At 41.7% G+C, this 23,746-nt stretch overlaps 1 protein-coding gene across 1 annotated transcript; it reads right to left on the reverse strand.

Moving 5' to 3' along the window:
- Positions 1-5,814: 5,814 nt before the first annotated feature.
- LOC125438970 (carbonic anhydrase 13-like) lies at positions 5,815-22,598 on the reverse strand. The gene is made up of 7 exons (XM_048507741.1): positions 22,445-22,598; positions 17,298-17,495; positions 15,157-15,275; positions 11,386-11,481; positions 10,179-10,241; positions 8,655-8,810; positions 5,815-7,565 (listed from the first exon to the last, which is right to left on the reverse strand). Exons 1-7 carry the CDS (start codon positions 22,473-22,475, stop codon positions 7,452-7,454), a joined length of 777 nt encoding a protein of 258 aa, XP_048363698.1. The 5' UTR covers positions 22,476-22,598; the 3' UTR covers positions 5,815-7,451.
- Between the last annotated feature and the right edge of the window lie 1,148 nt (positions 22,599-23,746).

The following is a 23,746-nucleotide window of genomic DNA, read 5'->3' on the forward strand; positions in this document are numbered from 1 at the left end:
GGACCACAATCATGTACAGTCAGTTAAAATGTAATTTTTTAAATTTGCATAATTAAACATAGTACATGTTTAGTGCAAAATTTGGGTTATAACACTAGTGGAAGTAAAAGTAGTTAATCTGGAGGTTCTCGGTGCAGAATTTGCACATTTTGAACAAGGCAGGTACATGAGCTGATCAGCAAATAAAGCAACATAAAATACATTCAGAACATTGCATGAATATTAGGAGTAAAATGCAATACATTTACTATCACGCATCATGGTAAGAATTGTTCTAATTCAATTTTAAAAAGTATTCCTGTAAAAAGTATGCACTTTCATTATTTTAAAAGACATGGCCTATTGAGTTCACTGCACATTAGTCTTCATGGCAATGTGGCCACTGCAAGGAACCCTCAAGACCCGCATCACTGTAATCACTATGCTGTTCATCTTTGACACACAGACAAGGGCAGAGACCTCCATACTATCAGTCTGAACAGTACTGTGTTGCTTTTACTGCATGAATTGGATATTGAGGGGTGGAAAGTATGCCCCAATGTTGTTTAAGAACATTGCTATATCATGAAATTACATTCACTGCCATCACTCCTGTTGCTGGCATATCAGCAGTATGTGTCATCGCTTATTTCTTAGTAGCTGAAATTTCCTTAGCACTGCTCTGCTTGGTAATTTTTAACACAAATTATTTCCACCTTGTTTCTACTTCTCTTTACACTATGGGAACATACTCCAAACCCCTGGCTTCCGAATTCTATATGTCTTTCGGTGGGAGCCATAGATTACTGAAATTGATCTTGCACATGCAGAAATACAAGTGGGGTTACAGAAAGTTTGATGTACTGCAAGTGGCTACAGTGGTATTTTCGGTTGCATTTCCACATGCACAACAACTCTTGCACAAGGGGACATTTTATGCTGGATCCAATCCATTATGCATGACTTTAAGAACTTTGCCTTGACCATCTGAACTCAGCCACACAATATAAGGGAAAAGACCTTAGGCTGAAGTTACAGTTTACGCCCTTTGATTAACAGTACTGTACACTTAACACAGACCCTGATAAGGCTGCTGATAAATCAAGTTTACATCCTTTTCCTTCACATTTGCCAGTTTGCGAAAATTCCCCAAAAATAGGCAGCAAGATGGTGCTGTGCAGCCCTTTTCAAAAAAAAAATTTTGGTGCCCCCATTATACATAATGGAAGCATGTGCTATGAGCAATCTACCCAATACTTGTTATCACCATTTTGTGTGGATTGGTGTGATTTCCCATGTGCACAACAGAGCCTCAGAACATGCAAGCGCGTTTCCTCAAAACTTTGGGGTTTCATTTATTGAGCATAGCTCACTGTGCTCTTATTCACAGTTGGAGCACCAAAATGCAGTGTCTGAATGGTATGAGGTGTGTGGTCAGAAAGCACATGTGCCCTTGGCATGTATCCACATGAACATGACCCAGTTTTCCAACTTACAGAACAAGGTGCAGAGCATAGAAACCAACTATTTGTTTCATTGAAGGCTTGGAAAGACAGGAGGGAGGAGCAGACGTTTATATGACTCAAACAAAGGGAAAGATAAAAGATCCAGGGTCTTGTGAATAATTCTAAATTCGATAAGGCAGGAAGGACTCCAAATTGAACAGAGCATCTCTGGAGAAAATTCATCTGTACAGATAGGTACGAAAACTCATCTGTACAGTTTGGTACTGTTTGGATACGTGGTCCTAAGCAGAAAATGAAAAGATAGAGGCATCCCCCAATAAGAGGTATGAATTCTGGGTAGCTGCAGACACTTGAAGTTGCGTTGTTATTACTCTTTACTCAGACTGGAAGCAGCTCTCCTGGGTCTCAGGCCAAGATCTTTTAAATCACCTGCCACTTCATCCTTTAAACTGGAGATGCCAATTAGTCTGGGAACTCTTGCATGCAAAGCAGATGTTCCACCACTGAGTCACGACTCCTCCCCTGAATGAAAATGGCAATAGTGACAATTTTGCTGGTGGCGGCCAGCAGTCTGATTACTAACTGGATGTCCTAATAATCTGGATGCTAGTCCCTGAGCAGGATAAGGCTTTTTCTGAAGACTCTCTGGGAAAACTATTTTGGTATGGTGGAAATGGGTGTAGACCTGCATCCTCCACTGGCTGTCTTCTGCTTCTGTGATGGCCAGAGGGTTAGATGCAAAAACATAGAGGACAGCTTGTGATGAACAGGGTAGGGCATATAACAAAATGCAGGCAGCCACACACTGAGAGTGAAATATCTTCAGGAGGAGATGTGGCTTAGAATTGCTGTTCTCTTGTTGCCTTCAATGGTGATGCCCCCTCCCCCAATTCCAGTCTCTCTGGTACCCTGGGGACTCTGGAGCTAATGGAAGCTAACTATAGGGAATTTTTCCTGCACAAACTCCATAGGTATGAATGGTGGATCTATCTTGGGCAATTTCAATGGACCATGCATTTGGAGAGGTGCCTGGTTGATTGTGTCCAATATCCTCAAGTATCATCTTGAGTCTTTCAAAGGCCTGGCATCATTCGCATAATGTACACATTAACAAATTGGATGATTATAAAAACTGGGGAGTCTGGTATTTTGAAGGAAACCGCACTAGCAAGGTAATTTTAGTCTGCATTTCCTTTCTTATAATGATAGTGTTAGAATGTTTTGCATTTAACAGTCGTCAGCAGCAATCAGCTCTGACAACTGAGGGATCTAGGGACAGGAAAGTACTGATAATTCCACACAAGATCAGTTAGAGATATTTTAAAAGCATATATTCTAGATTATGGCCATTGGACATGTCCAGTTTTAACTTTTTCTTTGAACAGCAGACTACTCCCCTGACTGGTCATAAACTTGTTTCCAAATCTTCTGTGATGCATAAGGGCTGCTGATCCAGAAACAGACTAAATTAGTTGTTCAAATGCCCCTACATTCCAATTTCATGACAAGGTGTGTGTGTGTGGGGGGTGGGGGGGGCGGAATAAAGAGAAATTCCTCTTACACAAATTCAGTTGAAACAAATGGAGCAAGTAAGAGTGGAGGAATGTCTGACAAAAATCTCTGGAAATGTCTCCCTCACAAGTCTTACTGAAACCATGAGTTCAATGCGTGAAAGTGTTCCTTGATAAGTTATGATTTTGGTAAACTGGCATTTTTAAACACAGCTCTGCTCCAATCACATATAAGGTGTAGGTGGAGGATGCAACAATGGTGTACAGGTGTTGTTCATCACACAAACACGAACCCCCTTGGGCACAGTAGTTTGCACACTGACTTGTTCTCCTGGATGATCCTAGTAAAAGGAATTACATAGCTTTGGTTTTTTGCACTTTTCTTCTTGCTTCACTTGAAGTAACTGATACTAATATTGGAAGCGAGTTCAGTGGACAGAAACAGGACTGAAGATCAAGTCTTTGGGAGGAACTGCAAGCAGGCAGAGAAATAGGTCACTATTTCCACTGCCAATGCAACTCTTCAGTGCTTTCAATCATGTACCTCACTCCCTACTCCATATTTGATTAAGACAGTCCCACATTTTAAAAAAAACTACCGGTAGTACTCTGCTGCCACCTTGAAGGTATCATCTGTGGATGATTTTGTTCCCTACCCAATGCATTAAATGGTTCCACTGGTTTGTTCAACAAAGGGGTGGGGTGGAGGTCAGATGACTCCTTGTGAAGTGACAATATTGCAGAGGGAGCAGAACAACTTGCTGATGGATATCTGGCAGCAAAGCCGTCCCAATGTGATGAAAGGACATAATTGTCTGTGGATGGAGGCAGTCAGCACATTTACATGGATGTTTGGCTCTTTCTCATACTGCATCCATGTAAATAAGTAAACACAGTTTGAAAAACCACAATGGTGTAATGGTTAAGAACGGTGAATTCTTATCTGGTGCACTAGGTTTGTTTCCCCTTTCCTCCACATGAAGCCTGCTGCGTGTCCTTGGGCAAGTTACGGTTCTGTCAGAACTCTCTCAGGCCCATCTACCTCACAAAGTATCTCTCATGGGAAAGAGAAGAGAAGGTGACTGTAAGCCATTTGGAGACTCCTTAACATTAGAGAAAAGTGGTGTATAAAAATCAGGTCATCCTCTATACATTGAACTGCTTGTATGCTACATCAGGAGCATTGCTCCATTTCATAAACACTGAATAATGCACTTTACAACTAGACCTTACTGTGTGAAATAGCAAAATCCACTTGCAAGTGATCACTAAAGTCTATTTGCATGGAGACTATTTGCCCAATGATAAGAAATATTTCTGAAAGCCAAAATCGCAAGGCTAGAGTAGATATCCCGTGGTCCATTTGGTGTTGTTCATACTTGAAATTTTGCAAGTTGCAAAGCATTGTCATATAATGTGATTACTTCTACTAAGCAGTTAAGTGCCTCCCCAGATTTTAATTGCCCAAGTCATTTGAAACACTGCTTATTCCATTTTAATTCAATTAAATAAAAATTTAACTAGTCTAATTGTGTTAAAAAATTAATTTTACCAAACCTCCTGCATGTTGAATTTTACTTTGCTTGCAGTGACACCTACTGGTTAAGAGATGCTAAAAGGAATTCATTGAAAAAGCTATCCATTGAAATGTTATTACTATCAGAATCTGTTAAGCTCTGCTTATTAATTAATATTATATTAATTGCAATTATTTCTTTGTGGTCAGTTGGGAATGATGCATGGAAAATGAGCACATCTGTACAAAAATGCTCCTATATTTAATTTGTATTATTTAAGGTAACTCACAAAATTTGTTTTCAAAATAAACTACATAACATTTTTATTCAGAGTATGGCCAGTATGACTTTTGATTATAGTTCTAACTTCCACTGCATGCCAATAAAATCTTGCCCATTCAACAGTCAACTTCTAAATATTCTATAGTTTTATGCACATGTCTGAAATATGGATATGTAAAGTTTTTGAACATCACAACTGCTCAGCAATTGGTTTAGTTCACAAAATAGAATTGACTTCCAAAGGAGTGTGCTGAAGGTCACAGCATCGGTTTTGGGTTACTATGCCCAAAGCCAGAGGCGAGGGGGGGAGAATGGAGCCCGGGGCAACATCTGCTCTGGCTGCCCCCCCGGCACCACTTACCTTAGCCAGCGGGAGCCTGCCACAGGCCGCCCCTGGCCCTGCCCCGCCAGACTGCTCTTTCAGCCAGTGGAACCTCTGCCGGCTGAAGGAGCAGCCTGGCGGGGCGGGCCTGAGAGTGGGGGTGGAGAATCGCACATGTGACCAGCTGGCATGTGTCCAGGGACATTTGACCCCACAAGTCCCTGTGAGCGTTCCACCTCTGCCCAAGGGTAATTTATTTTTCCCTACTGGTTTAAGAATCAACAAATCATTGAAAAAGAAATTCTCCAACCACATCAATAAGCCTCTTTTAGCCACACATACAAAGCAAAACCACTCAGTTCATTTGCTTTTATTGGCTTTAATTCATGAATATTACATTACACAATAAACTTTGTTAATTTATTGCTAATAAATAGGAAAATACTTCCCCACCCGCACATTTCTAATATGAGCACAGCCATCAGCTCAACGTAAGTCTTACCAATTCCACTATTAAAGCAACAAGTTCTTAATTCTTCATAGTGCTTATTGGAAACATTTGGTCTCTGACAACACACAGATACTCAGATAATACTTAAATACTAGTTGTGGTGGGTTTTCCCGGTTGTGTGGCCCTGGTCCGGTAGATCTTGTTCCTAACGTTTTGCCTACATCTGCAGCTGGCATCTTCAGAGGTGTTATCACAGATATACCTCTGAAGATGCCAGCCACAGATGCAGGTGAAACGTTAGGAACAAGATGTACCAGACTATGGCCACACAGCCCGGAAAACCCACCACAACCAGTTGAATCCAGCCATGAAAGCCTTCGACAATACAATACTTAAAAAAATTGTAAGCTTTCATGTTAAAGGAAAAAAGGGGGCAAATGCGGAAAACATGTCACATCCAAATCATTGCTTACATCAACACATGACATTCTGCATCTGTTTTGTACTCAGCAGAATATACAAAATTCTAATGTAGGCAACTTCCAGTCAGGCCTATTATCAGATTAAGGGCAAGACATGTGGATGCTGCTCCCTGAATTTCCTCAGTACGTGTAGCTAAAAAAGAAATCCCAAACACTGATGTTTCCTGAAGTACACTGATGTTCTCCTCCACTTCAATGGCTGGCACTTAAAGGGAATGTGGAACAGCTAACATAACAGTGCCACGACGTGGGGTTTTTCCCCAGCACGTTACTGGGGAAATGCAGGGGAGATTTGTGTCAATGGCCTCCACCTGTTTCCCATTTTGGGCCTCTGTTCTGTTATTGAAAATCTGAAATCAAATCTTGCTAGCTGCTCAATTACTGCCTGCAGAACACAGCTGCAGCCACTGGAGGCCGCTGCACATTCAAGACTTTTTTCAAAATGTTTTTGATGGCATTCAGAGGCAATGAAAGATGAGGCTTCCGGCAACCGGTTTTTTTTAACTATCTCATCTACAAACATTATTTTTAACACACTTACAACTTAGCTATTGTCAATGGAAGATGTTTAGGAAATAGCTTATCTATGTTTCCTCAAATACAGAGTCAAAAGGGCTGCCTCAGACTCTGGCCCTTTCCACACATGCAGAATAATGCACTTTCAATCCACTTTCAAGCTGGATTTTTACTGTGCGGAATTTACTTTCAAACAATTGTGAAAGTGGATTGAATGTGCATTATTGTTGCATGTGCAGAAAGGGCCAGAGGGCTGATAGAGAATATTTGATATGCAGTTCCCAAAAGTCTTTAGAAAAGTCCCAGATGAACTCACAAGGAGTTGAAAGAGACTGAAAGGAACCACTTATCTTAATCCACTGTATTTCTAAACCACACCCAACTGATTTTCTGCCAATCACCACCCTGCTCAAATGCTCCAGTGCATTCAGGTGGGATGTGGAACTCATTTAGGCTACAAAACAAAACACTGGCTCAAGTGCTACATCTCAAAACAACTCCTTTTGCTTTAATGTGTGTCTTTTAACCAATTACGATACAATAGTAGTTAAGATATTTTATATAATTCCAACTCTATTCTTTGTCATAAGTAACACATGCCTATCTGCCATAGCCAAACAGCAACAAAATGGTACCTATTAATTAAAACACCTGAGCTAAAAGGTTACTTATATGTTAAAAATTATGGCATAATCCAGAATTTATAGTCCTACTGATTTCAGGGGGGGGGGGGGAGTTAAGCACATGCTTATAACACTGCCACCAAAAATCAACAGGACTGACAAAAATATTGGCTATCTCATGGTATCCTGATCTTTAAACTCTTTCACACACACACACAAAACAGGTAAGATAGCCTGTGAACATATGTTCCTCCTAAAGAATGCTTCAGTTGGTATTGATCCTCTTTGCCTTTGCTTCTCCTTTAGTTTCTTCTCACTTCCCGGCCTCTTAAAGGCTGTGGGGGTCTGAAATTTTTCAGCAGGCGGCAGACAGCCTCTCCATCACCAGTACAGAGGACGCTGCGGAATTTTGCCAGCTGTGGATGGAAACAGAGTACCAATCAGCAGAAAAAAAGGCATACCTAATACCAAAACCCAGCCTAAAGTTCTGCAGCTTGTTCCCCCTTCCCTCTAAGGCATCACGCCAGTCTAGAGGTCTCTGCATTGCCATATGTGTGTGAGAGATTTTTTTTTAACTTCAACGGGAGGACAGCTTTGTGTGAACATCTAGAGAGACTGCCTTGCATGAAGTTAGTAAGGGAAACCAGCACAAATGGAGAACCTTTTCACGACATAATGGCAGTTCTGTCACTTTAGACCACATTCCAGTTCACAAGAGTTTTCTTTCTCAACCACATTTTAAAAAATGTCCCATGTTTTTGACATACATACAATACACAGGCATACACAGTGACGGAACAAGTGACACTAATCTCTCCATTATTTTCGATTATATTAATCACAAGCAAAAAAAGTACGTACTATTTAAAAAATCCATCTATAAAAGCCAGTTCCCAACATGTTATTATATTTTAGAGTGACCAAGGAACAGAACCCTGGGAGAGGCACACACAGATTTAATTTTCAATTACTAGCCCATCCCAGACAGATCCATGAGGTACAGCCCTCATGGTATCTTTGACAACAATTCTCTACTTTCTGACATGGTAACAAATAGGTGTCATTAATTTTTCTGAGGAAAACTAACAGATTAACAAGAACAGAGAGAGAGAAAAAAATCTGCCCTTGGCCCCTGAAAAAAGGTGAATCTGACTCACTGAGGAGATACACAACAGGGGCCTGCAGCATGTCTTGGAATATGATCACATATATAGATGCCCTGAAACAGGCAAAGGTTCATGCAAGCCTTTTCTCCACTCAAACTTTATGTGCTATGATGACCGGCATCTTGCCAGCGTAAAATATCAGATTATAATTTGCAACAATGAGTTCGGACATTCAACCTAGTCCTAACATTTCTTTCCTAGTCTAAAACACTCTTGAATTTGGCTATGATTGCTCAACCATACAAACTGCACAATTCCTTAATTTAAGTCCTTATAACAAGTTCGATAAGACTATGCTCAGGAAAGCAAATACGTGATTAGAGCAGGGGTCAAATATACCTGTTCAGAGCAAATGTTTATAGGCTCTCTGAGAATTATCCAGATGACACTTTCGAGAAGAGGAGGAACAGTGAGAGAGCCAAGGTATGTCCAGTAGTCCAGAGAGCACGGGAGCAAACAAGAGGGGTCGAAGTTGGTAAAAGTGCGCGTCTTACCCTAAAGCAAGAAACACAAACACTGATAGACTCCATTTCCTTACTCTCTGATCAACACTTTCTTCTGTTAACCTTCACCTGAATCAAAATTATAAAGGGTTTCCTGCCAGATTTTTATGCAAAGCTACAAAACGTTAACCTTCTAATACCACAAGGCAAATAAAACATGGCCTTCTGCATCCTTTCTGTTATTTGATAATACCAATATATTAACTACTTTCACAGAATCCGTACAAATTAAATTGCCTGTGCTAGGAAAGGACCCATAGAAAACAAAACAATTCAGACAGCAAATGCCCTGCCTTTTGTTTGTACTTTCTCTTTGGAAGCGATAATGATATTTATCCTTTTCTGCATCTTGCTACTCCTGAATCATTGTTTCCTTTCACACCTATTCAGCAAAGGGTAGTGGTTAAATGTGGAGGACTCTAATCTGGAAAACAGGGTTTGATTCTCTACTCCTCCACATGAAGCCTGCTGGATGACCTTGGACCAGTTGCAGTTCTGTCCAAACTCTCAGCCTCACCTACCTCACAAGGTGTCTGTTGTGGTGAGAAGAAAAGGTGATTGCAAGCCACTTTGAGGCTTCTTAAAGGTAGACAAAAGCAGAGTATAAAAACCAACTCCTCTTATCGTACTGCGGCCACGATAAGATAAAGTGAGTATTTGGAGACAGTTGCCAACAGCAGCAGGTTATAACAGCTGGGGAAAGGCCTGAACCTGCACACTGAACAACTAGTAGACCTAGAGCAATGAGGCTGGTACCCAGAGACAGGGATTTTTCACTGGCAACACTTTGACTGTGGAAAGCCCACCACTCATCTGCTCTCTTTCAAAACCAATTGAAAAAATCAGATTTCTTTTTGTACTAGTATGACTAGTATGTTTTATGTTGTTCATGAACAGCTGCATATAGATGTGAAGTGAACCATTGGTCAAGGGCAGCAGATTGGGGGCGGTGGTCTCCATCTTACTGCCACCCCACCCTCCAGCAGTCAAAGCACCTAACATCTCTTCCATTCTTGTACCCAAGCATCTTTAATCAAAGCATAGCAACCCTCACACAAACAATAGAAATTCCCCAACCTTCTGTTCTGGCTTTTAGTCTCGACACTATGGGAGACCATTAATGGGCTATCTGTTATTTATTTTGCATTTTATTCCCTGCTACTTTGCCCCTCTGTATTTATGCAGCTAAATATCCACATCCACATCCATCTGTTGCATGTAGAGGATGCCAAGGGATGTCCACAGAGATTTGCTTACCAGAGGAACAAACATGGAAATAGTTAAGATTCAGTGATGGTTCCATGGGAATCCTATGCCCATAAGAACTCTGGACATACATGTTAATGAAGACAAATCTTACCTTTACTTTAATTGCATCCAAAAGGTCTGTGATTTTCTTCAGCTGTGAGTTACACTCACCCACCTGGAAAGACAAAGGAGTTAAATGATTGGCTTTGCTCAAGGTAATGTGTTATTATTGTTTATTTATTATTGTTTATTTATTGTTGTTTATTTATTCTTGAAACATATTCACTGGTCTAAGTTTTTAATAATCATGTGAAATGATATATATAAACATACAATCTAGAGAAACCACAGATCTGAAATGATCACAACACATAACCTAAAAAGAGTACAGTTTTAAAAAATGTATATTGAGGACAACATGAGGTCACTGCAAAATAAACAAAGAATGTTAAATGCTGTCTCTTGAGTTATTCCCTAATTGTGGTATTCTCACTGAGAAAAGTCCTGCCTTGAACATATGTTACTTCAGAACGCAGACAAAGAAATGCAAATAAGTGCCTCCCAGGACATTCTTGGGGAATGAACAAGGTCCAAGACGTTTTTTCCCCATTAGAAATAAGGGGGGAAATTATCTTCCATATGCTGCAGGAATTAGAAATGTACTATAATATTCAATACATACATTGTTTTGTGTTGTTTAACCAGCAACTATTTTTTCCAATTAACTAAACAAACAACTGCAGAAATATTTGCTTAATTTTAATTAACCTGTCTCTCAACATGTATCAATTTCTTTCTGATCCTGAACCCATGAGCACTAGCTACTCAGGACAATACTACCCAATATGCCTGACACATGCCAGGTCGAGGATACATGACTGGGACTCACAATTAGATGTACACTGGGAGAACTCACTTTTTAAAATGCTAATCTGTTTGATGCTATCAAGGGAGAAGAATTCTTGGTTTCCCTCCCACCCACTTTCACCAGTGGAAAGGATGGCAGGGGACTTTCCACCCTTTTTCTCTGGCTCTGCATGTCCTTCTTAGAGCACATGGAGCCAGTGAAAATGAGCAAAACTCCCTTGTGCCCTTTCCGCTGCTGAAAGCAATGTGCCAGGGAAACTGGAAGCTCATTCTGCCCAGTCGCTGTGTTCTGTCAGAGTGCTGAGTGCTTTTCAAGATGAATTCCCCTGATTTATATTTAACTGCAAGTCTGATAGTACACCCAAGACTCAAGGCATATCATATAGTTATGTCCTCAGAATTTCCTACATTCACTTCAAATTTTCAGAAAACAAAGAAAGAACTGTTCTCACCTTTAAGAAAACAGCCATGACTGCTAATCCATCTGGCTGGCGAGCAGCCTCAACAAAAGTGGAGTATTTTTCCGCATTCCAATGGACCACATGAAGCTGAAAAGAAAGATCATAAGTGCTATCAATCATCACCATACGGAAGGTAGACAACCCTCTGTAACACATGATGAGGTGTGTTTGGGGCCAGTTTAGTTTCTGTTTACAACTAGCTCAAAGCCATCTTGATGTATGAAGTCCTTTGGAAGTTCCATGCACGTTGGTCCAAAGTTCTGAAGATCCATTCTAGACAGTCCTAGTATGGGCCATGCTGAAAGGGTCTCTGGCACTAAAGTATGCTTTTCCCTCATTACATCATGCCCCACCCCCATTTCCCCCTTCACAGCAATCCTCAGATATACACGCTGGATTGAGGGCTTATGTCCTTGAGGAGGCTGCCACGTAAATGTCAAATATTGTTATGACTCGGATATAAAAGTTCTGACCGATCATTTCACTTAACCATTCTGCATTCTAGAACTTAAGGTATCTGCACACCGCTGACTTTTTAAATTTTATGAACATTACAAAGAGGAAACCAATGCTTTTGGTAGGAATGGCTTTTATTGCAGATTAAGGGAAAATAACAAATGAGAAAAGGCACAAATAAAATAAGCCACACTTCCTCTTCTCTGTCATTCCGCTAAATGACAGAGCTCTGAAACACTGTAGGGCAGGCCCATTCCCAATGGCTTGTGGCTTCTCTTTTAAAGGATGTATGTATCTTGTCTTACCACCACTTCTGCACCAGAGCTTGCTGGAGAAATCTTTTAAGGCCTGTTTCTTGTGTGCATCATCATCGGTACTCCTGTACCACAGCCTGTTGGAGAGACCTGGGTCCAGTGGATATGGTGTCTCAACTTAATGGGACCTTGGATCCAACGGTCTGTTGAGATCATCTGCCAGGGGAACCGCGTTGTTTTCTTTGACTGCAGAGTAGCTCTTTCTTCTTGCATGTGCCAATCTGGCAGAGGTGCACTGTTGAGCCCAAGAGCCTTTTTCTTCATGGAACTAAGCACTAAAAACTGCCACCTATCCACTGATCCTTCGAAAGGTTCTCCCTCTACATACACTGTGGTGAGCCTCATGTTCTCTCAATGCTTAGGATCCTTTTTCCAAAATCAGAATGGTTTCTAGTGGTCCTTGAAGATGTTTATAACCAGCAGTGGGAAATCTTTTTAAACTGACTAGAAATTCCTTGTCATTTTCTCCTTCCATTTGGTTTCTTAGAAGTACCTTATGTTTTCCAGCTATAAAATATGTTTGGAAAACACTGCTTTCTAAGCACCTCTTATTAATTCGTTTTATTCCATCTCACCTGGTTCCTGTGGAAAACATAAGTCTTTAAACACTGCAAATGTCATTTGCCCCCAAACTAATTTTCCCAATAGATTTTAAGTATTCCCCCCCACACATTTCTGTTTTGCTAAGAAAACTACTTTTCTGTTGGCCTTTCACTGCTTGCATTAAAGTTGCTACCAACCATTTCAAAATCACTTCCATATGATAATGGAAAAGTTTCATCATATCAATTAACTGAAAGTCAACTATATTTGTAAGGGGTGAAATCACTGTCACATCTGAAAGTGGGCTTTGCAAACTAGATTAAAATTTTGACATTCCCTTTCAATATGGAAACAATATTGACACAAACTGTCAAAAATAATTCAAGAACCCTGACAAAATTCCAATTCTTAGCCTGAATGCACCCCTAAAGCTTTTCTGTTGGTAAGTTGGTAAGTGCTTCCTCTTCTAGTTCAATGAAAAACATCGATTCGAAAATGTAGGGCAGCCGACACTGCTCAGTTAAGTGTCCAGTCTGGTACAAATCCCTCTCTATGCATCAATATGCACACAAAATGAATTGCTTCCCCCCCCACCCCCGAATTAAAAAATATACAGAAAGAGCCATTGAATTCTTTTCTGCAGGGTGTTTAACTTGGGGGGGGGGGGGGCTTCTATCCACCTCTAGCACATGATCCAGTCCACTACATGTGCAATGCCTGTTTAGTCCCACAGAATAATCTGGCCTTTGTTTTCTTCCTTTCTCTTGCCTACATGTAGCAGGTAGTATGAGGAATCATTAAAATGAATGGAATGTCTCCACATGCCTCTGCCATCGTCACTGAGATACGGATGCAGAAATCTCACCCAGACCTCTTGCTTTCCCCTAACAGCCACTTGCATTGGCTGTTTCTGCACAGCCAAGGGAGAGAGCCTGCATCGGCATTAATCATGCACAATCGCAAAACGGCCCCATGGGATGCGCAGCTGTTGGAGCAGGCTCCGCACAGCCGCGTATTCCCCTTCCCGGCCCCAAACGCCTCCTTGCCTTCTGCTGGTAGCCATCGCTCTGTTGTTGCTCTGAGGAGGGAAGGGGACACGCCCCCATGGCCAGAGCGACGGCTGAAGCACCGGAGGCCAGGGAGTGTGTCCCCTTCCTTCCTCAGAGCGACGGCTGCCAGCAAATGGTAAGGAGGCATTTGGGGCCGGGGAGGGGAAAATGCCGGCTTCCACCCGCTGCCGTTCACATGGCAGCAGATGGAAGCCGGCGTTTGCAGGAAAACTCGCTCCCCAAGCAAGTTTTGAAAACACCGCCCGTTTGGGCGGGCACAGAGCGCTGCTGCATCGATTTGGCAGCGGCGCCTGTGCGAAGGGTCCCCGCCAAAACGGTGTTTTACTGGGCTGAAGCCGTTGCTTTCAGCCCATGCAGAAACTGCCATTGCCAGCATGCATGTTAATTTCTGCAGGCAGTTGGGAGAAAAAGAGATGAGCATCTGGGTGCTATTTTCACAGCAGACTGGATCACATCTTACATCCTAACTTTTCATGACAATGCCTGTTACATTTGCCCCACAATGTGATATTGCTTTAAAACAGTTTCTTAAATCGGAAACGTGATATTTCATGTGGCATCCAGCACTGAAGAAAAAAATACAAAATAACTGTTCAATTTAGGGCAACCACACATCACAATGAAGAATTTTCCTGTTTCCTACATGCCCATGAACTGAACACCAGAACACAGAAGAAGATGGCTATCCAGATCGGAATGGTCACACACTGAGAAAACACAGTCATGTGTTTTTGGTCTTGCGTCATCTTTTAACGTTATAGTGTTCATTAAATGACATGTGGGAAACAGATCTGTTGCATGATGTAGCCCACTTTGGACAGGGTAACTGCTGGATGCTTCAAGGTACAATTCACAAAAATAAAAATGGTGATATAGCTGAAAATAACCCAGCCAGTTTTCCAAAAATATTCTACTTGAGGATTCTAACACATGCAGCAGCCCTAAGAACATTTAACTGGAAGTCCATTCCATTAAAGTCCATGGGATTCACTACCCAGTAAACGTGAGCATAATCAAGATATAAGATAAATAAAATGAAAAATTTTAGACTGCATGGGCTTTTAATTCTAAAACTGACAAAGTAAAATCCAAATTCAGACCACCCCAATACCTCTGAATATTCTCTGTACCAAGATCTCCATGTTCCATTACTCCCATCTGAACTTGCCCCGATCAGTTCTCTTTTGCAACACAAATTAATCAGATTGTCACACTTTTCAGTGCTAGTGAATCACAATGAAATTTATATTGCACATGAAAAATAACATGGTCCTGACATCACTTTGACAGTTTTTAAACAGGACTGCCCAATAGAGGGATCTGGAATGAAGTCAAAGTAAATCACAACTGCTTCTACACAGTTCAGTGCACTGCTTTACCTCTGCTGCGAATTTTGTTCCATCCACTGCATGTTCAGAGCCAACGTCGTCACTGGGCCCCCAATGGAAATGAATTTGCCGCAGTCTATAGTTCCCAACGAGTGGACCCCCACTCAGCACTGTAAATATAAAATGTAAAGGGGCACTGTTGGAATGTTGGGAAAAATTGTGCATTTCTTTGTATTTTATAAAATGAACATATGATGCATGCTAAGACAAAAAGATTACAAAGTTTATTAATTCTATTCATATTGCTTGGCAAAACATACCAGTACAAATGGTAATGGCTGGAATGTCAATTGATTTATTTTATGCTATTGGTTTTTTTAAAAAATCTGAGCAACAGTGCTGTTGAAAATAAGATGATACCTGGAATCTTTGCCACCAAGATGCTCTTTGGTTGAGAAACAAAATGTCACCACTTGGGAATGGTTGAGACATAATGTAGGGGCTGGTTCTCACAGATTTAGTCCACTAATGGTGGTACTTTCCCTACTGCAAGTAACCTTTACCTGTTGCAGAAGGCTCAGTTTTTAGCTGCCAGATAAAGCAATGTCGAGCTAGAAAGAACCATGATCGGTATAAAGTGGCACAAAATATTCAGTAGGGAAACACATAGGATGACAGCAAGTGACAGTTGGACATCTGCTGGGTATCAGCTTGATACAAGCAAACTAGCCTTTCAGCAATGCCATTCTAAGCCAAGTTACATCTCTTTAAGCCTACTGACATCAATGGACTTATAATGGTGTAATTAGGTTTAAGAGAGCACTGTAAACTCCAGATAAGTCGCAATGGGCCACTGCTGCTCTAGAGGGTCACCAGTGACCATGACCCAGTGGAGCCAAGTATTCCCTGAGATGTTGGCAGCACTGGAAGGATCCCTTGACTCAGTTTTCTCCAGCAGTTTCAACATCCCAACACAGTCCTGGTTCTACCTGTGTGGGAGAGGGTCACTGATGATCTGGTTTTGCTTATGGCTACATTTTTCTCCCTTAAAGGACATTTGCTAGTCTGCCAGGAAAAGGAAGCATTTTAAAGTATAGTGACATTTCTAGAGACCTGTTTTTACGAATCTCTGAATTTGCAAAACTGTATAAAAGAAGACAAGAATGGACTATTAACTAGTGTAAGGGAATCACTTGATTCATGTTTCATTGTTTACTTTAATCACCTGATTTTGGAAAAATGAGCTTAGATCTGGGACATACATCAATCAATGAGCACAGGGAAAAAGGAACGAAGAAATCTGACCTGTTCACAGGAAATTAAACCTAATACAAGGAACAAAGATTCCAACTATGCTCCAGAGACAGCCTTTGTGCTTGAAAAATGAATTTCATCCCATTGTAGCAAGGATTTTGGGGCAGCAGTTCAGCTGTCTGCAGTGGAAAAGCCTTGAATCAAGCGAAATGAAGACAGTGTTTCTGAACTTCAATACTTTTAGATAGCTTTTAAGGGAACAGGCATGGTCACAAAGATGTAACTGTGCTTCACCCCAAATCAGACGACAGGTTTATCTTGTCCAGCACTGTTTATTCTAACTGGTAGTAGCATTGCTGAGGCAGAAGATTCCTAAGATCATTTAAACAGAGACCTTCAGAGTATTGTCAAAGGCTTTCATGACCAGAAACAACTGGCTGTTGTGGGTTTTTTGGGCTGTGTGGCTGTGGTCTGGTAGTTTTAGCTCCTAACATTTTACCTGCATCTGTGGCTAGCATCTTCAGAGGCATTTCGCAGTAAGATGTGTTTCTCTCTATGCCACAATTGAAACTACCAAACCATGGCCACACAGCCTGGAAAATCCATGACAGCCAGAGACCACCAGAGTCTGAATCTGGGACCAGTTGCACGCAAAGTATATCTTCTACCAATGAGCCACAGCCCTTCCCCAAATGTCATCCCCAACAATGGCACACTAAATCCAAGAGAAAGGGTCTTCCATGAAGAATGGTACTGTTGCTAATCATGATATCCATTGTGACCTCTAATAGGATGCATGGTCACGGGCTAAGTTGACTGGTGTAAAAGGGATGAACTGTGTTCAGGATTGTACTGTAAGACTGTTGGTAGCCATGTAAGTCCATAAAAATCAGCTTTAAAAAAAGATTGGAGTGAATTAAATATGCAATAAAACAAACCTGATTTGTTTTCAGTGTCATCAAATTCCACACTAGTGGAGTGTCCATTGTTAAGAATGACTTTAGCAGAAGTGGGGTCATAATTAGGACTGAGGGGTTGCAGAGTGGGGTCATATTTGGTGTCCTGAGTTCGGATATCAATGGGAGATTGACGGTCTCCATTCGCGATGGGGAAAACTTCCTTCCAATGAGAAGGCCCTAGAAGTATTCAGTAGAAAAACTGTTCATTACAATGCATTCCGAATAGTCACAGAAACAAAGGAATTATCGTATAAGAAAATAACCACAATAACCTACCTTGATTTTCTTATTTCTTAAAAAAATATTATTCATATTATTTTTAAAAAAACAGCCGGATTGAAAGAGATGGAAAGTACACCATCCGGTTGTCTTTGCTGAGCTATCAGACAGATCGGTACTCAAGTAAGTCTTAATTCTAATGCATTAAATACCCAAAGATGAGGGTTAGAACACTAGGTTGATCATTTTCTGCCTACTTCCAGGCATTCTGGTCATTAGGAATGCAGCAGGCACCTGCAATTGACACACATGCAACAGATTCAGAGAACATTCATCCATCAGCTGATTAATCCACACATTGAAAATGCTTCATTCTAATTCAGTGTCATTATCATCAAATTATGCTTTTATATCTGCAATGGTTTGACTTCAAGTAGGGACTTAGAACTAGGCATTCCCCCACGTTAGGAACTATAATAGCACTGTCATAACAGGAAAGGAAGGTAAGTGCCAAGTCTTGGTTCCTCACTACCACACACTGAGGTCTGCTCTGCTCTATAAAGGTCTGCTCTGACAGGAATTGGCTCTCCAGTGTATTGGGCAGAGGTTTTTCACATCACCTACTATCCTTTTGAGTTGGGACCTGGTCCTGCATTCTCACAGAGCTGTCTGTGCTACATCTCTACCCTACCTCACAGATCTACAATTCCCAGGGTTCTCTGGGGACAGGGATACCTGTTAACCACTTAAGTATGCAGCTGTATCCACCAGTGCTAGAACTACCTTTTCAGGTGCTATGGAAACCAGAACTTGGAACCAGCCTCGTCCAGTAATTTATAATACAAAAAGCCAAACAAAAATACCAGCTGAAATTGTTAGCATGATTTCACAAAGACATCCTCTTCTGTGCAAAATGTATTATAAAGGGAGCTCCATCTCCTTTTGTTACCAGAAACAGTTCTAGTGAAACTCAGGGATTGATGCAGACTTACGATGCAAACCTGAGGGGGATGCCAAAACTGCTGAAGAGGAGGTATGACCCCAGTACTAGTGCAGCATTTACACTGATGGAGAGCTACTTACACTGGTGCTTCAGAAACTGCAATCAGTGTGACAACCAGGCACCATAGCAACACAGGCATCAAAGGGGACATTCCCAGGGATAGAGGCAGCTGTCTTTCTGAGCTCTTTTTGGCCAGGAACACCCCCATTTGCCAGTACACTTCCATCAGGATTGAATTGAGGTTGTGAGCAGATCTTTGGCTACAGTACTGCAGCTTACCACTCTACACCCTTTACCCTATATAAAATGCAGTATTCTGATTAGTTGCTAAGGGAGACTGTAGCCTTTTTTCCTGAAGGTTTTTCAAGAAATTGCAAGATAAGAATTTATCTATTGAATACTCTGGATTCCCGACCAGAAGTGGGAGTGGGGAGGTAGAATGGAAGATCACTGGTCTCTTCTAAGTCTAAAGTGACAAGAATACTTTCCTCTCAATGAGGACCCAAAGCAGCCTACAACATTGCTCTCTCCTCCTCCATTTTATGGTCATGACCACCACCCTATCAAGTGGGTTAGGATGACAGAAAGTGATGAACTGGCCCAAGACCACTTAGTGAGTTCATGGCACAGAGGGTTTCCCTAGCCTGACCCTCTAGCTACTCTGACTTTTGTCAGAATAAATTTAATCAATAATATTATCCATACTCTTTTCCACTGAAATATGACAGTAGAATTGTATATTAATCTGCCATTTCCTGGACCTTCTTTGTTCTACAATGTTCCACTTGGGTTCTAGTGCCCACCGAGTTCTGTCCTGAAGATACTAAGTCATAAGCGGAGCATTCTAAAACAAAGAAGGTCCAGGAAATGATGGATTAATATACAATTCTACTGTCATCTTTCGGTGGAAAAGAGTGTAGTAAAGCTAGTCTTCATGTTGAATATTTATATAGCATGTTTCAATTGTTCAAACTGTTACCTTGGGGATTCTTATTGTAGCATTTTACGTTATGCTAATATAGCAGATGGAAGATTTGCTAAGCTTATGGCTGAGGTCACATATGAACAGAAGACTTCACAACTCTATGCCATTTTGTCATACCAGGTCTCATATCAATTGTAAAATGTTAGCTTCCTTCAATTTCAGGGAGGGGGGCAGAACAACACCCCTTTCTAACGTTATCTGGAACACACAGGTTGTTCGGTGTCATCAATCACATTTCTGTTCCATCAAGATTATCTTTCAAAAAAGAACTTTATACCATACAAATTATAGTGCATCAGGTATATGGAGACGGATTGGATTTAAAAATGGCCTTTTTATGAAGTCACTTATGAGCCACATCCAACACCAGGAAATAATTTACCACACAATGTTCCACACTGGGTGGAGAACCATGCTGGCAGTAAGGCAAGATGGGAAGCCACTACCTGTGTAATGTTTCTACTGGCACACTGTAAGTCAACTGAATAACAAAAGTCTGTAAGTCATGCTGGCATTTCATCTATTGAGTTGGCAGAGTAGGTTATCTTCCATACACAGCCCATCACAAAGTTGCTTGTCTTTATCTCTGATGCACAGCTTCCTTAGCAGACGTCATCTGTCTTGCCGTGGCATCAAGATTACAGAAGGCCAACTTTAACCAACTGCAAGCGTCCCACTTAGAAAGCTGTACGTTTGGAGCACATGATTGATTGTTGAATCCTGGAAAGTGTTTCTCAAATTCAGAGTTCCTCCTAAGCAAATCAATTTAGGATGGCAAGGCACAAGCTTCTATGTATTATGGTACAGAAGGAGTTGTGGGAAATACACATTACACTGAAGTGTGGGAGGACAGATAAATAAATACATATCTTACCATAAAGGTGGGTTTACCGGGTCATACCAAAATTTGAGTACAGTAGCACCCCTCCAGGACACGTAGCTGACAAAGTGAACTTTGACTCTCAAAATGTTACTCCCTGGGAAATTGTATTGGTCTTTAAGGGTCTGCTGCACTTGAGTTTTGTTCTGTTACAACAAATACCAACATGAAATTGGATCATATCAAGTCCTCTTTCGCTGACACTAGATTCTTAACGCTGAGATGTAAACAGATAACCCCTCACCTGATTTAAAGGATTATGAATGTTGTCCTTGTCTGCCCATTACATGATCATTACATGATCAGCACCAACAAAGCAGAACCAATCCCAGTTGGGAGCAACAGGGTCAGTAACAGACTGTTCTTCCTAACCTATCCATGATCTAGACTGCCTGCACACATCTTACTGTTCATATGGGCAGCACGTATTGACTGCTCTTGGCTGAACAATTGGTAGTATTTCTCACTTCCCATGCCTAGAGAGTACTAGAGCTGGGGTAAGCAGCCCCCCATCTCCCCACCACCATGCATGCCAAATCATAGCACATCTGATCCGGCCATTTTGCTCAGCATGGGGAGCTAGCTGTCCCGTCCTGTCCCACACTCAGCTTGCTTTCAGAACAACTGGACAAGTACAATTCACTCTTCTCCCCTTTGGTTTGCAAGCGTAGCAACATTTTCACAGGTAGAAATTGCAAGAGTTTGTGGTACTCATGCCAGAAAGTCCTGGAAGAATATATATAGGCAGAAATAGGACTGAAATCAGTGGGATTCGCAGCTCCTTTACATCCACTACCTAATGAGCCCAGATGTCTATACATCTGGATTTATTTTTAACAGTGTAGCAACTCCCTTTCATCTCTCACTGTAATAACTTGCAATTTTAGCCAAATATTTTTATGCTAACAAGTGTGCGATATTTTGAAGGTAGAAGCACATTTTACAAATCCTTCATTGTACTTCTATCAATGCCATCAATCCAAACCATTTGCAAAGCTTCAATCCCTCTGACTACTCCGTTTGAGTTTCTGTATAGATCAATCTATAATGTGAGCATACAACATAGAGTGGCTCGTTCTTTTCTACATGCTATTCTGCATGCACAACGCACACTTGTGGCACAAAGAATGTGAGAGAAAGCAAAATCTACTTTTGCGTGTAATTTGTGAAAATCTCTATGCTACAAATTTATGCATTTAATATACCAGGATATGCAAAAGATTTTGGCTGGCCATTTTGCAAAAAAACCCCAAAAACACCCCTGAACTTCTCTGGAGACATCCTTGGTTAGCTATAGCCACTGTAAAAAAAAAAAAAAAGGAAGAGACAGCAAAAGCATACTGCAGGAATTAGCATTTCTTTGACAAAATTGTTGTGCAATACTTCGAGGGGAAAATCAAATTATATTACACTATCAGGAAACTACATCTCATTTAGTAACCAAGAGATCAGAAAGTAAATACCTTTTCACCTCCTAGAATGAGTAACCCATAATTATTAAAAGACACTAAAATTAACCTGCCTCATTCGAACTTTCAAAGACTAGTTGGAAAACTAACAGATCTTGTTATTCACGGGGATCGATTCCTGCCTCTCTTCCCAAACATTCACAGTTTAATTAACTGGGATCGGGATAAGCGAACTAAAAATACATCTTAGTTTGGCTGAACTTGAATGGTTTTCGGGTTAGCCTTCTAAACAATGCCCACTAGTCTAAGAAACCGCGAGGAAAGTTGCTCAAAAGTTTAAAAGTGTATCCGGAGGTAACCAATTGAGTGTGATAGAAGTAGGAATCGATGACACACCCGCGGCCAAAACCTTCCAAACGAAGAAGTTTGCAGTTACTTTCGTCCTACCCGGACAACTTTGCCGCTGGCTTCCCACCTTGCGCGAACATCCAGGTGGGGCCAAGGCAGCGGATCTAGGGGAAAAACTCTGCCCAACTGTGCTAATCGGGGCCGAGAGCGCAGCACCCCCACCCCCACCCCGATCCTCCTGCCCTATTGCTCCAGAGAGCCGTGGAAACTCTCCCCCCTCACCGTTGTCCTCATCGTATCCCCAGTGCAGCATGGCTAGTCCCTAACTGGAAGAAGACGAAGGCGGTGGTGGGGATGCTAGGCGAACTCCCGGCTCTGCACCGAAGAGGCGACCAGATCCTCCGAGGAGCAGGCACCCAGCGTGTCCGGGGCGGCCCCCGCGGCGCCCTCTTATTCACAGCAGGCATGGCACGTGGTCGCCAAGAGACCTGTCCCCCAGAGCGCAGCACCCCCTAGCGGGAGGGCAGCGTCTGTCGTCGTTCAACGGCCCGGCATCGCTTTCTGGAAGCTCGCTGACTGGGAGGTCAGAGCCACCGGGTTACACGGAATCTCTTGTTTCGTAGAAAATAATTGCGCATTCGGAACACCAGAAGAGAGCCAAGGTCCCTTCCTCCAGAGGGGTCGGTCGGAGCGTTAACAAGCGTTAGAAGAATCGTCAAAGTTTCAGATCCTCTCTAACCCTTCCGACGGTCGATCCAGCCCACAAGGAGCAGCCGGTGTGCAATTCAAGAAATGTTTGCACAAATGCACAGCATGCATTTAATTTTTTTTTACACTTTGCTTTTTAGTATGTGGCTTTCAATAAATGTTAAAACCCGAAAGAACTAAAGCATCGAGCGATCCATATACCAACAATTAAAAGAGTTGCAGTAATACAACAATAAAGCTAACAGGAAATCCTAGAAGGCGCAAAAGAGGATTGGGGAGGGTGGGGGGACTACTAAAATCGGCAGCAGTGAAAAACTGCCCAAAGGCAAGATTAAAAACACACACACACACCCCACCGAAAGCAATGTCAAGGCCACAAAAGGTCCAAATAAACAAAGGTACCTGTGTATGCAGTCCAAAAGAGGAACTACCTTGATCCCCTGAGCAGAAACTTGCGTTTTTGCTCCCTAGGGTAGTGCAACCAAAGACTTTTGTTTCAGCTGCTCTTTCCTCAAGGACCAGTCTTCCCTGCCCTCTGTTTTGTTTAAATTGTTGGTTTTGTGTTTTTTTATTTCACTTTTGCTTTTAAAGTGTTTCGGCTGTTTCTTGTATTTGTCAGTTTGGGGTATTGTCAGTTCATACTCTGTTCAGAAACTGGACATGTGGGATTTCATATACCACTGGTTAATGTCTGCTAAGGTTGCCAAGCAAGAAGACCAAGTGCAGCCAACTGAAATGATGGCTTTTTTTACCTAGATTTTCCACTAGAATCTGGACTGAAGCTCCAAATTCACTTCACTACTTTGGAAGGTGGCCTGTATGGTGCTATACTCCACTGAGGTCCTTCCCTTCCCTACCCCCACCCTCCTCAGGCTT

The sequence above is a fragment of the Sphaerodactylus townsendi genome, linkage group LG09, assembly GCF_021028975.2.
Source record: "Sphaerodactylus townsendi isolate TG3544 linkage group LG09, MPM_Stown_v2.3, whole genome shotgun sequence".
Classification (NCBI taxonomy): Eukaryota; Metazoa; Chordata; class Lepidosauria; order Squamata; family Sphaerodactylidae; genus Sphaerodactylus; species Sphaerodactylus townsendi.